Source organism: Garra rufa, chromosome 14 (genome assembly GCF_049309525.1).
Source record: "Garra rufa chromosome 14, GarRuf1.0, whole genome shotgun sequence".
Classification (NCBI taxonomy): Eukaryota; Metazoa; Chordata; class Actinopteri; order Cypriniformes; family Cyprinidae; genus Garra; species Garra rufa.
Window position 1 is genome coordinate 21,307,250 of NC_133374.1, and position 14,475 is coordinate 21,321,724.

Sequence of the window (14,475 nt, forward strand, 5' to 3'; positions counted from 1 at the left end):
GGACACGTGTTTCAATATCCGAGAAGTATCATTGAGATACCTATTATGTAAGGTTTAAGCTGGTTTAAGTCTACTTTCTCTCACCTGGTTGTAAAGCCAGCTATGTCGTTATCTCTCTATGTACAGTACTTCACCGTAGCGAAAGTGACTGTGGCACGGGAAGACAAACTCTTGCATGTTCCCTGAAGATTCCTTCCACAATAACAGCTTGCAGATGCACTAATCTTCAAGTGCTCTCCAAAGTTCAGCTGTGGCCCACAGCTCTTCTCCAACTCATGCACACTTCACTTCACACAACAAAACATCACGCTGACACACAAACAAGGAAATTACGTGGTCCCTGCTGAACAGAAATCCCTCAAACAGATGTCGTCGTCCGTTACAGAAACAAGGACAATAACTGCCGCTCAAATATTTGACATCTCGTTATGTATTAATATTGATGACTGGACTGCACAGAGAGGAAAATTATGAGACGGCGACTCTAAATAATAAATAATGCAGTATGATATTCTTCCTGCGTGCCATCCTCCCCCTCAGCTTTGACTCAATCAAAAAGTGATGCCCCTAAAAATGAGAGAAGAAGGCAATGTCAACTCTATCACTACTGAATAATGCATTGACGTAAGTTCTCAGTGTGGCATTTCAAATTCCCTCTGAGGCGAATTCTTCATCTGACGCTATATAGAAAACCATGACAGCTCGGCTGAGCTGCTACCTTTGTGTACTATTGCACTGCCTTTAGTTTTACGAGAGTTTCCAGAACATTATAAAGCATGACCAAGACATGTCCCTGTGGGATTAGGAGTCCATGTTTTAGGTCAAAAGTGAGCCGCTTTTGTGCTAATTCCCATCTTTCAATAACTATAGCAGTTTATTTTTTTTGTGAGGCATTGTGTTTGTTGCCTCGTTGATCAACACATACAGTTGAAGTCAAAAGTTTACACACATCTTGCAGAAATCTCTGCAAAATGTTAATTATTTTACCAAAATAAGAGGGGTCATACAAAATGCATGTTATTTTTTATTTAGTACTGACCTAATAAGATATTTCACATAAATACATTTACATATAGTCCACACGAGAAAATATTGGTTAAAATTATAAAAATTACCCATTTTAAGTTTACAAATACTTTATTCTTAATACTGTGTTAATTTTGTATTCTGGGAAACATATCTTCTGTAGCTACTGAAGGGAAATACTAAATAAAAAAATATGATATTTAAGCAAAATAAGAAAAATGCAGAAAAAACTAAAAATCTTCATTTTGTTCAAAAGTTTACCCCCCCCCCCCCTTTTTTTCCTTCTGGAGCATCAGTGAGCATTTGAACCGTCTGTAATAGTTGCATATGAGTCCCTCAGTTGTCCTCAGTGTGAAAAGTTGGATCTCAAAATTATACAGTCATTGCTGGAAAGGGTTTAAAAACACAAAAATGCTGAAAAACCAAAGAATTTTTGGGACCTGAAGGATTTTTCTGAAGAACAGTAGGCAGTTTAACTTTTCAGGACAAACAAGGGACTCAGGAACAACTATCACTAAACAAAAAAACACAGCTGTGGTTCATTCAGGTAAAAACACAGTATTATGAATCAAGTGTATGTAAATTTCTGAACAGGGTCATTTTTAAAAATTCAACTATTATTTTCTCTTGTGGACATGTAAATGTCTTTTATGTGAAGGAACTTTGATTTAACAATTAATATCTTAAGGTTCATTTTTCTTATGCTTTAGATTGCATTTAGCATGTAAACAGATATGCTGGCTAAATTAGCATAAAGAATGTATGTTAGTAGCAAGCACATATAATTAAAACAAACCATTGTAGAATTTTGTGCTTTCCGAGTTAATATTATATTATAGATTTTTTTCAGAATATTATCATATTTACACAGGCTTCTTTGAATCCAATAATGATGTTCAATTATAAAAGGATATATAGTAATCCAAGTTAATAACTGTACATGTCAAATATATTATACATATCCACAGATGTACTTCATATTCTTTTTTCTTTTTTTTTTTAAAGGGATCCCCAGGTATTAAGACTTGTATGGTTTAATATAACATAAATTATCTCTCATAAATTAGTCTTTTGCTGAAATATCTAGTAGAAAACCAATGAAAGATTACTTTATTTAAAAAGTCAACATAAATTTATACATATTTTGGACTATGGGGGGCACCGTTATTTTGGTGATGTCTCGCTATTTTTACTGCAACACAACTCTGAAAATAAAATACTGAAACAATGACCACAGTTCCTGAAAGAGCTTACAGGTGGCGATGGATATAAGTGTAGGCTTAAAACAAATGCCACACCATTGATTTTTCCCCAGAAGGAGCCTAAACACCCCGATATCAAGTGAAATCCACACTGAGAAACTTTTTTAGTGGCTGCCGTGTCATGAGAAGCATTGACATGTTTACTTCCTGTCAGGATGGCGTCTAGCATTTCTTGTCTCTGCTGTTTGTAAGCTCTTTCAGTAGCTGTTCTACTAAAAGCCTCAAAGGCATCAGGGCTAAAGTGGAGAGAACAAAGACGCAGGTCTTTAGGAAGTTTTATTCGTCCACACACATCCTTCCATTCTTTTCTTTCCTCTTATCACTTATTATTCCACTTATCACAAGCAGTGAAGACTTACATTGTTCTCTTGTTGCCCTTCGACTGAAAATTACAAGCCGCACATTGTATCATATGTGTTGTGGTAAAAAAAGCAACAGGCAAAGCGCAGTAACTACACATTTGGTCAAAATTGAGTTAAGGCTTAAAATGGACTTTGTGACAACTGTTTTGTCCTGTGGCAAAGTCTCCTGGTTCAATTTTGTCCCAGAGAAATGAGAGTGTTGCAGAGAAACAAAAGTGTCAACATGTTTGACTAGCTGGCGTAAAAACTTTAAAGGCATTTTCAGTGTTGGTGTAGTTACTGCACTTTGTGTTTGGAGGGCAGTGTAGTCCAAAATATGTATAAAACTGTGGATTTTTTAAAATTATGTAAATCTTTCATGGGTTTTCCACTACATATTTCCTTAAAAAGCATAATTTACGTTATATTAAGCAATACAAGTCATAAAACCCGGGTGGTATTAAGTCCGTAAAAATATAGCTGGTAAATTAACAGTAACCGATGACTTAATGTTTAGATTATATTCATTGTTTTGTTACATTTATTCATAACTGTGAAAATATTTGTAGTCTTGTTTTTATGTAAATCTAAAGCCATGTTTTATGTGCTAAATAGCAGGATAAAGGTCTCTCATGGGATCCAAGAGGCATAGAGGCTGCTGTCAGGACGAGGCAGTGCTCCTCGCCTCCTTCAGTTGCCCCTCATCACCCTCTACTGTCTACAGACACTATAGCGCGTGGGATGCAATTAGACTCATTGGCCACTCTCAAGGTCAGCTGTATAGAGCATACTTTGAGGGAACAAATTGAGACAATAATAAGATTAGGCACTTCTTTCTTTATTTCACTAATGGCTTTGCCCTCCATTAGCTTGTGGAATTAAGACGGATAACTTCTCAAAGCCTCTCCGTTTTGGTATGCGAGAACGTAGGCCACAGAGAAATGTTCTGGTGTATGACCCTTTCCCCTGGAAATATATGAATATCGCCATGGCCTTTTTGTTCATTTCCGGAAATGTACTTTTCTCCCTGCGGTGCCTGCCAAAAGCGGATGAATAAATCAGCGGCACGCCATAACACTGCAACTGTTTTTAAATAAATAACATTTCTGCCGAAAAGGGCAAACGTTCGTAACTAAACAGAATTTTGCGGCACTCGAGATTTCCATCTCATCAACGGTATGTTGTGGCTGTCAGAATGGGACTAATATTCTTCACGCTTCACAGAGTCTTTTTAAACACATCTGTGTGTGTCTGTTATGGGATCAGACGGGCTAATTGAAATTCATTAGGGCGAGGGACCTGTAACTGGGTTGGAGGCATAAACATGAATATTGTGGGTTAATCTGCATCACCTGTGTGGACGCAAGTAAAATAACTTTTAGTCTGGCTTTAAGGCTTCCTTCCTAAGGAATTATTGAAATGAGCATTTGAGAATGAATAATTCTAGGCTAAAACAAGAGGAAGCATACTTGCTAAGGATTATGAACAGCAGAAGTGGTGTGCTTTGAATTAAATTCATATTATATGGGAATGACTATTCTAGATGCCATTATAACCAGAGGTTAAATTGGGATTTTGGAGTAGGGGAACGGTAAAATCTGCCAGCATTTCTGTTTCCCCAGGTAGGATATGACAAGCTACTAGACAAACAAACTGCCAATAATTTTTATCCCTGTTCCTCAACAAAGCCATTCCGCTGACTGAAACAACTTTTTATGAGTATTGTATAGAGTTCCTGATTAGAAACGACAGTAAATCTCTTTATGCTTGGTTTGTTCTTAATCATAAAAATATAAAATACACTACAGTTCAAAAGTTTTAAGTAAGTTTCATTTTTAAAGAAATTAATACTTTTATTTAACAAGGATGCAAGAAATGATCAAAGTGACCATATAGACATTGTCCTACAAGATTATTTAAAATAAAAACTGTTCCTTCAAACTTTCTATTCATAAAATAATTCTGAGAAAAAGTATCCACAAAAATGTATTAAGCAGCACAACTGTTTTCAACATCGATAATAAAAAAGTAATAAGAAATGGTACCAAATCAGCATATTAGAATGATCTCTGAAGGAAAATAATGCATTTTATTTATTTTAACTTGCTTTAACTCAATTTCACCCATATGACCTTTATGACTGGTTTTGTGGTCCAGGGTCACATTTCAGACCACAAAACTTGAATGGTAGTGTCTGTGTATTTTAATTGACTTTTTACATTGCTAAAGCTAAAATGGTCAACTGAAAATGAGCAAGATAACATTTAAGGTAATTTAACTTTTCAAATTACCACATCACATTGTATTACATACCCACCTTTTAAATTAAACAATTTCTTTTAGAAATTACTTGCTTAGATTAGCCTTAATTTGCCTTTTAAATTACATATTGCATTATATTACAAAAAATAAAGGTCACATTGAAGATTTTCCTTTCTTTGTATCTTCAGCTGGCAAACCAACAACTTGCTTTATACATAGCTAGATTGTTAACATTTATATTCACTATTCACTATTAACTAAATATATTCATGCTGCATTAATGTGTGCTTTTTAAGTAATGATAAACAGCCAATATGCTAGCAATATGCATGTTATTAAGCAACTAGTTATTATTAAGAACTGGTTCTTAAAATAAAATGTTAGTGCTAGACTTTACAAAAACACACTATGTTTTATCATGTTTACCACAAAACCAATCATAAGGTTCAACTGATTTATACATCATCTGAGAACTGAATAAATAAGCTTTCCCTGATGTATAGTTTGTTAGGATAGGACAATATTCGGCCGAGATGCAACTATTTGAAAATCCGGAATCTGAAGGTGCAAAAAAATCGAAATATTGAGAAAATCGCCTTTAAAGTTGTCCAAATTAAGTTCTTAGCAATGCATATTACTAATCAAAAATTAAGTTTTGATATATTTATGGTAGGAAATTTACAAAATATCTTCATGGAACATTATCTTTACTTAATGTCCTAATGATTTTTGTCATAAAAGAAAAATCGATAAATATACAAAAATATCTGTGCTACTTAAAGGTTGTATCAGCGATTTCTAGCCTGAAACATAAAGTGTCAATTTCAGCTGACCTTTCATCACGATCCGCTCGCTGCCTGCCCCATAAATTGTCTGTGAAAAAAACACATCTCTCTGGTCAGCCTAGGGTCCGAGATATGCCAAAAAAACAATCGGCACTACCAACCTTTCCACACATAAACAAACAGTGTTCCAACCAATCAGCGTCAGGGGTTTGGTGTTGTGGACTTTCCTACTGGTGCAGGGATGTGAGGGAGGCGGAGCAAAAATCCACAACACCAAACCCCTGACGCTGATTGGTTGGAACACTGTTTGTTTATCTGTGGAAAGGTTGGTAGTGCCGATTGTTTTTTTTGGCATATCTCGGACTCTAGGCTGACCAGAGAGACGCGTTTTTTTCACAGACAATTTATGGGGCAGGCAGCGAGCGGATCGTGAAGAAAGGTCAGCTGAAATTGACACTTTATGTTTTAGGCTAGAAATCGCTGATACAACCTTTAAGACTGGTTTTGTGGTCCAGGGTCACATTTTATCTTGTGACGTCACTCACCCTGCTGATGAGCTCTCCCACCATGCCTGTCCAGGTGCCATTGGCGCCTGACACTCCATACACACCGTCCCCAACTAGTCGAATGCGGTACTTGAACTTCAAGATATCTGCCAGCTCCTTCAGCATGTCCACGCAGAAGCCTTCATAGCGCTCATTCCCTTCTAGTTCCTGGTGATTGGCTCTCAGCATTACATATGGATTCTCCTGTAAAGATATCATTGGCGTTATCACACATCTTAAAACACTCTCAGAGCACTTCTGTATCAATTGACACTCACTTTTGTGTGACAAATGACTGTTCGAGTTGACAAGTCACACTGTGTTTCCAACTAAACTTGTGTATTTAGCGAGTGAAAATTGGTATATAGCACCGTTTTCATCCCGTGTGTTCAAGAGAACAAAATCAAACAATATCGAATCAAAATGGAAGTTGATGCAACTGGGGAAGACACCATAACTCTTTTTTCACACATAAGAAATTACTTGCATATCAGAGTGTGCAGACGAAATGCAATAACAAATGATGTCATGTTATCTTGCGTTCTGAGGTGGATGCCTGATGTTTGGGAACGCAATCGTGTGAGACAGTTCTGAGATATAATTCTACAAAACCATTTTGATGATGGACTGCTCAGGCATTTCAGAGTGACTAAACCAACATTTGAGATTGGTCCACTGGTTAGTCCAGTTATCCAATGATCTGCTAAGGGAAAGTCATACGATTGTTTATTATTGCACATCAAGGAAATAATTAGGTAAATGTTGTTTCATTGTATGTTATGCACGTCTTCTTATTGGATACAAACAATGATCTGCCTTATTTTTATGTGCATTTAAAAAAAAAATTTTTCTTGGTGTTTTTAACACAATATTTTAATGCGATATAAGTTTGCATAGACATACGTGGATGGAAGCATAGCAACAGTTTGGACACATAAGGCTCTATGACAAATGTTAGCCCACCAAAAGACCAAGTTCTTAATTTACGGTTTGTTTACGGTTTGTTTTCTCTTGCTGCCCAAAGACTGAACAGATTTATTAGGCAATCTGTGCTCAAAAAAATAAAGGCTTCGTAAACATTTCATCCCGCCATCTTTCAATAAACACTTGCTGTGCCAACCATCATACATTGGGATATTTCTAGTGTGTGTGTGTAGTGTGCATGCAACACTTTGCATAAATTGAACAGAATACTGCCGCGCTGGACATAAACAGACACAACAGAATGAAACCAGCCATATAAAAGCTTTTCAGAATCACTTCTTGTTAAAATGAAAAAAAAAAAAAAAAATCACTTTGTCTGATGCGTTGCAGTAAGACAGACGCTAAAATGGGTCTGTTATACTTAAGATTTGTTTAGCGCAGACTGGTTGACTGGAGAGACTGTTTCATTTTCACCAGTAAATCTGACTCGCTCCACTCCGATGCTTTGAGTGGCAAGAGTCTGAAGAGCTGAGGAGACTTTTCAGTCTTTTGCGTCGCCATGGCAACACTTTCTTCTTTTTTTTTTTCTCTACCTGCTTGTCTGGTCCTGCATCCCTGATTTTTGATGTGCCCAGTGGCCACGCTCCAGCTGGCCGGAGTATAGCAGCAGCTGGGTCTTGCGGCCTGTCAGACGAGGGGGGACGTCAATGGACATGTTCCGACACTTCAAATAAACCTGAACCCTATTTATACAAGCCGCTCATATGCATCCGAATAACACGGTAACTGTCCTTTCACCTCATTTGTATGTCTATAAAAGGTGCATGCTGTATTTGCAGATGGATGTGCACACCTTGGACCTGTCGGAGCAAACAGCGAAATCCCATATTGCCATGGCACAAAGAGGAGCCGCTTTGGCCCAAAGTCTGACACTCTATAAATGCAAATCCTTCCATTTTGTTCATTAACTCGTTGAATCATCCACGCATGTTACCGTCATGCCCTGCACTGACACCGCTGCGGTGGTTATGCAGGAAAGCACAATATAAATGCAAATTTTCATCGCTTACAGCCTGCTGGAGGCACTCAAGTATTGCAGCCGGACACTTTCCCTCAAACTAGGCTTATTAAAGAGTAGCATTTCATGGACCAGTTGCATATTAGACAGACTGTTTCAAAGAAAAGAAGAAAGCTAATAAACAAACCTTCTGGATTCAATTAATAGGTCTACACACTGGGTGAGAGAAGTTATCTGCGGTTTCGGGTCATTATGTGTTGACCGTAATGGCCGACTAGCCTCTGGTCTGATTGATGATTAAGCCAAAGAAAAGGGGATGATTACACATTCATTCTTAATAATCCATTATAAGCAGAATCTATGAAAGGACAGAGAAAGAGGAATTGAGGAAGAGGAGATAAGTAAACTCTGACACACAGGACTGGGCTTATCACCATAAATCAGAAATTGAGCTCTGGTACCAGTCAAGTCCATCAATCACGTCATTTTACCAAAAATTTCACATTAAACATAGCTTAGCTTAGCCTTTGAAATGACATATCACATAATATTACTGAAGATAAAAAATGTTCAAATTAAACATTTGTCATTCTTTATTTTTTCAGTTAAACATCTTTTTTTTTCCTTGTTGGAAAAAAAAAAAACAAGCTAAAACCAGCCTGGGCTGGTTAGCTGGTCTTAGCCGGATTAAGCTGGAAGTAGCTGGTTTTAGCTGGCCTCCCAGCCTGACCAACTAAAGTAGTGGTCAAAACCCTTCAAAAACCAGTCTGCTGGCCAGCTAAGACCAACCTGACCAGCTAAGGAAGTGGTCAAAACCTCTCTAAAACCAGCCTGGTGACCAGCTAAGATCAGCCTGACCAGCTAAAGAAGTGGTCAAAACCCCACTAAAACCAGCCTGCTAACCAGTTATGACCAGCTAAAGTGGTCAAAACTCCTCTAAAACCAGCCTGCTGACCAGTTATGACCAGCCTGACCAGCTAAAGTGATCAAAACCCCTCTAAAACCAGCCTGCTGACCAGCTAAGACAGTCCTGACCGGCTAAAGTTATCAAAACCCCGCCAAAACCAGCCTGCTGACCAGCTACAACTAGCCTGACCAGCAAGTGTTCAAAACCCCCTCTAAAACCAGTCTACTAACCAGTTATGATCAGTTAAAGTGGTCAAAACCCCTCTAAAACCAGCCGGCTGAACAGCCTGACTAGCTAAAGTGCTCAAAACCCATCTACAACCAGCCTGTTGACCAGCCATGACCAGCCATGACCAGCCTAACCAGCTAAAGTGGTCAAAACCCCTTTAAAACCAGCCTGCTGACCAGCTATGACCAACCTGACCAGCTCAAGTGGTCAAAACCCCTCTAAAACCAGTTAAGACCAGCCAGACCAGCTAAGAAAGTGGTTAAAACCCTCTGGTTTAAGCTGGAAGTAGCTGGTTTTAGCTGGTCTTCCAGCCTGGCTTTAACTGGTTGGCCAGCTGGTCTTTCAGCCTGTCCAACTAAACAAGTGGTCAAAACCCCCCTAAAACCAGCCTGCTGACCATCTATGACAAGCATGACCAACTAAAGTGGTCAAAACCCCTCTAAAACCAGCTGCTGGTTTAAGCTGGAAGTAGCTGGTTTTAGCTGGTCTTCCAGCCTGGCTTTAACTGGTTGGCCAGCTGGTCTCCCAGCCTGTCCAACTAAAGAAGTGGTCAGCCCCCCCTAAAACCAGCCTGCTGACCAGCTATGACCAGCCTGACCAGATAAAATGGTCAAAACCCCTCTAAAACCAGCCTGCTACTTGTCTACTTGTATTTTTAGTTAGTCTTGGTTAACAAGCTAACAGCTTAGACTTTTAAATTATCATAACACATAATTTCACAGAAGCTACAAAATTGGCATTAAACATATTTGTTTGCAGTTAACACTCAGATAACAAGCTAAAGCTTAGCTTACCTTAACCTTTTAGATTACATTTCAAGTAATATTAAAGAAGCTATAAAAATTCAACCAGTTGTTTTCAGTTGTTAGCAATAACAACTTAGCCTCGCTGAACCTTTTAAATTACTTATAACTTTACCATATTTATCTTAAAGGATTAGTTCACTTTCAGAACAAAAATTTACAGATAATGTACTCACCCCCTTGTCATTCAAGATGTTTATGTCTTTCATTCTTCAGCCGTGAAGAAATTATGTTTTTGGAGGAAAACATTTCAGGATTTCTCTCCATATAATGGACTTCTATTGTGCCCCCAAGTTTGAACTTCCAAAATGCAGTTTAAATGCAGCTTCAAAGGGCTCTAAATGATCCCAGCCGAGGGATATTTTTTAAACAAATTGACAATTATATACTTTTTAACTTTAAATGCTCGTCTTGTCTCGTCTCTGCGATGCGCATACATAGTCTATGTAATCCTGGTCAATACAGTTACAGTATGTTAAAAAACTGCCATCTTATTTTACATTTTTTAAAGGGCGTTTGATCTTTTTTGTATGTTCACTTTGTAAACACTGGGTTGGTACTTCTGCAGCATTGTAGGGCAACTTGAAGTTGGGGAAGAAAACGAGATGGGAGTTTTTCAACATACCCTAGGAGTATTGACCCGGATCACACAGACTACGTACGTGCATTGCAGAGACGAGACAAGATGAGCATTTGAGGTTAAACAGTATATAAATTGTCAGTTTGTTTGAAAATAGCTGATCGTTTCGATAGATAAGAACCTTCTTCCTCGGCTGGGATCGTTTAGAGCCCTCTGAAGCTGCATTTAAACTGCATTTTGGAAGTTCAAACTTGGGGGCACCATACATATCCATTATATAGAGAAAAATCCTAAAATGTTTTCCTCAAAAAATATAATTTCTTTACGACTGAAGAAACATTATCTGTACATTTTTGTTCTGAAAGTGGACTAATCCTTTAACATCAGTAAAGCAAAAAAATATAGCATCTCTGCTTTCACTGTTTTCAGTTAATCTTCAATTAGCAAATCAGCATCTTAAAGGGATAGTTCACCCAAAAATGAAAATTTGACGTTTATCTGCTTACCCCCAGGGCATCCAAGATGTAGGTGACTTCGTTTCCTCAGAAAAACACAAACGAAGATTTTTAACGAAAACCGGTGCAGTCTGCCAGCCATACAATGGACGTGGATGGGCACCAGACCTTTAAAAGTAAACAAAAACATGCACAGACAAATCCAAATTACACCCTGCGGCTCGTGACGATACATTGATGTCCTAAGACACAAAACGATTGGTTTTTGCGAGAAACTGAACAGTATTTATATCATTTTTTACCTTTGATACACAGCCACGTCCATCTGTCATGAGCACAAGCTCATCATCCGGCTCGTGACATGTGAACGCGCTCTGGAGTAGTACTGTATATGCAAACGCCGGAAGCGATCTGTCGCGTGTATACGACACTCATTGTTTACACAGTGCACAGAGATTGTGAGCTGGCTATTCAAAATGGTAATTACTTGCGCGTATCCTGATTGCGCAAACTCATCCGGGACTTTTCACTGATTTCCCCTTACACCGTGCCTACACCGGACACGAGCGGCGCAGCGTGGCGCGGTGCGACGCGACAAATGACATTAGAACCTATTATGCTGTCTACACTGGATGCAGCGCGGGGCGGCGCGGCGCAAATTCCCGACAGTAATCTGCTGCCGCGTTCTATTAATGACGTGCTCACACAAAGTTTAAATGATTTGCAACGGTTGCTTTGTCATGTCCGGTGTAGACACAGTGTTACGGTGTTTGCGTATACTACGCCAGAGCGCGTACATATGTAACGTGCCTGATGCAAAACTCGTGCTCATAACAGATGGACATGGCTGTGTATCAAAGGTAAAAAATGATATAAATACTGTTCAGTTTCTCGCAAAAACCGATCGTTTCGTGTCTTAGGACATCAATGTATCGTCACGAGCCGCAGGGTGTAATTTGGATTTGTCTGTGCATGTTTTTGTTTACTTTTAAAGGTCTGGTGCCCATCCACGTCCATGATATGGCTGGCGGACTGCACCGGTTTTCATTAAAAATCTTCGTTTGTGTTTTTCTGAGGAAACAAAGTCACCTACATCTTGGATGCCCTGGGGGTAAGCAGATAAACATCAAGTTTTCATTTTTGGGTGAACTATCCCTTTAACCTCTGAAATCACATATCACGTAATATTACAGAAACTAAAAATGAAACCGTGATAAAAATGACTCCTTTTCTCAGCTAGCCTCTAGTCTGATTGATGATGAAATGACAGAAAGCGGACCACATATTTACATATAATAATCCATTATTAGCAAAGCCTGTGAAAAGAGGGAGGAAGCAATCGAGGAAGAGGAGCAAGGTTAACTGTGAACACACAGGACTGGTCCTGGCATATCGCCATCAATCTCAGGAATGGAGCTCGGGCATCAATCAACTGAGTGAGTGCTGTTATCAGGCCAAGCAATCCTCTCTTCCGAGCTTGAATGGTTCCATAAAATCTGCGGGTCACATCAGAGAAAGAAACTTTCCGTTTAATAGCGCAGACAGTGAGATTAAGGGCACTTTGAGTGTCACGTCTGCCAAATGCAACATTCCTCACCAGTCTGGGATCTGCGGCAGATTTGATTCTATTTGTTTTCTTGGAAGGCTGTCAGCTGTTGAAATCCATTTTACAAATATAGCATGGAGGCAGTCTGGTTTGGTGCGTTTGAAAAACAAACACATTAAAGTCAATCTTACTTCAAATCAAATCTCAAAGCTTTTTGTTTAGAAGGTGAAGAAAAATTGGATTTGTGTGTTAGCATTTCTCAGATGTTCTGAGCGAGTTTGGTAACTGACTGGTCCACTACTCCCTCCTTGATTCATTTATGCCTCCCTTGATTTTTGTTATGGCTCACAGGGGGTGAATGCCACTGAAGATAGTCCAGCTCTCCCAGCTCTGCCTGATAGTGGCTTGAGAAACAGAAATTGGTCACAGAGGCGGCACATTACATGAAGATAGCACCTCACATTTTATATTTATGAACATTTCCAATTGCTGTGCGAATAAAGGCTATCTGCCTCTTCTTGAACACAATAAAAGTGGTCTGTCCACTGAAGATGGCATGCCCGAGGTTTCATCATGAAATTGTTTCTGCAATCTTGCTTCTCCATGTTTTCAAAAAGAGCACTTTATTGCCATCATTGATTGCAGCGTGAATTCAGCTGTTGAATTTGAGGACTCTCTTTTCTTTTAGAAGTTGCAGTAATACAGTATCCACTCCATGTCACATTATTGTCTTCTGCTATTGCACCCATACAGATTAACAATAGTTAGCTTTTCTTTTTTTCTCAGAGACGATTCGGGTCGGTAAAGGCTCATACGACTTCTTTCAGTGATTCAATTGATTCAAAGCATGATGTGGCGTTTTTGAAAAACACAGCAGATAGCATCACAGAAAGGCGATTTTGTAGGCTGAACGGAAAGTGAACCCAGTTTCACAGGCGAAAAACAAAATGTATTTGAGCTTAGAAAAAGGGTCCTGTCGACGGCTTTATCTGAGAAAGCCAGCAGTTGTTGAGAGGAAAGCATATCAAACCAAATCAAATGACAGCACAGAAAGGTTGAAAAAGTATTAAACACAAATAAAACAACAGCGTTATTTGCACGCCTTGTCTGTTGTTTTAGCATTTGAATCACTAAGGGAATTATGCAAATTAGGCATTAACTGTGTCAAACAGAGTAAACCCAAAAGCTCTTATAGTGTCTGGTTGAGTTGGCCGGCGGGAGGTAAGTGAAAAGAAGCAGCTTTTTACCACACGCCAAAGTGGCACAACTGTGAATTCACCTTTGGCCCCATTGCCCACTGCTCAACTACACACTAGTAATGATTACAGGGGGACTGTGGCCAATTGTAACACTAAATTTCGACAAGTTAGCACTCAGCATGCCCTCACTGAAGTTCTCTCTCTGAAAAGGAGTGTGAAAAAAAATACATGGCTTTATATAAAGTATATATTATAAAATTATCGCCCCTTAATCTGCACATTTCCACCCATGGCGCCGCCATTTTGTTTTCAAAAGTGACAATGGTGTACCAGTTCTAACGCCATGGCAAAAGTTCAAGCAAAGCATGCTAACTGTTCTGTCTTTGGCTGCACAGACGAGCACAGAATTCTATTTAGAGTCCCAACAAAGAGGATACAAGAAAACAGTGGATGTATTGATTTATGTAATGTATATTACACTGCTGCCACACAGATCTAATAAAAACATGCTATTTCTTTTCCAGCTCTTTTCTTTCACAGACATAATTGACTGCTATTGTAACTCCTGTGTGTTTTTAACATAAACTTGTGTGT

General features: G+C 38.9%; 1 protein-coding gene across 1 annotated transcript in view; it reads right to left on the reverse strand.

Annotated features, from left to right (window-relative positions):
• grik4 (glutamate receptor, ionotropic, kainate 4) overlaps positions 1-14,475 on the reverse strand; it is a 514,994-nt gene that overhangs the window by 37,741 nt on the left and 462,778 nt on the right. Inside the window, exon 13 of the mRNA XM_073817307.1 lies at positions 6,222-6,425. Coding sequence (XP_073673408.1) covers positions 6,222-6,425 — 204 coding nt within the window. The remainder of the gene's footprint in view (positions 1-6,221; positions 6,426-14,475) is intronic.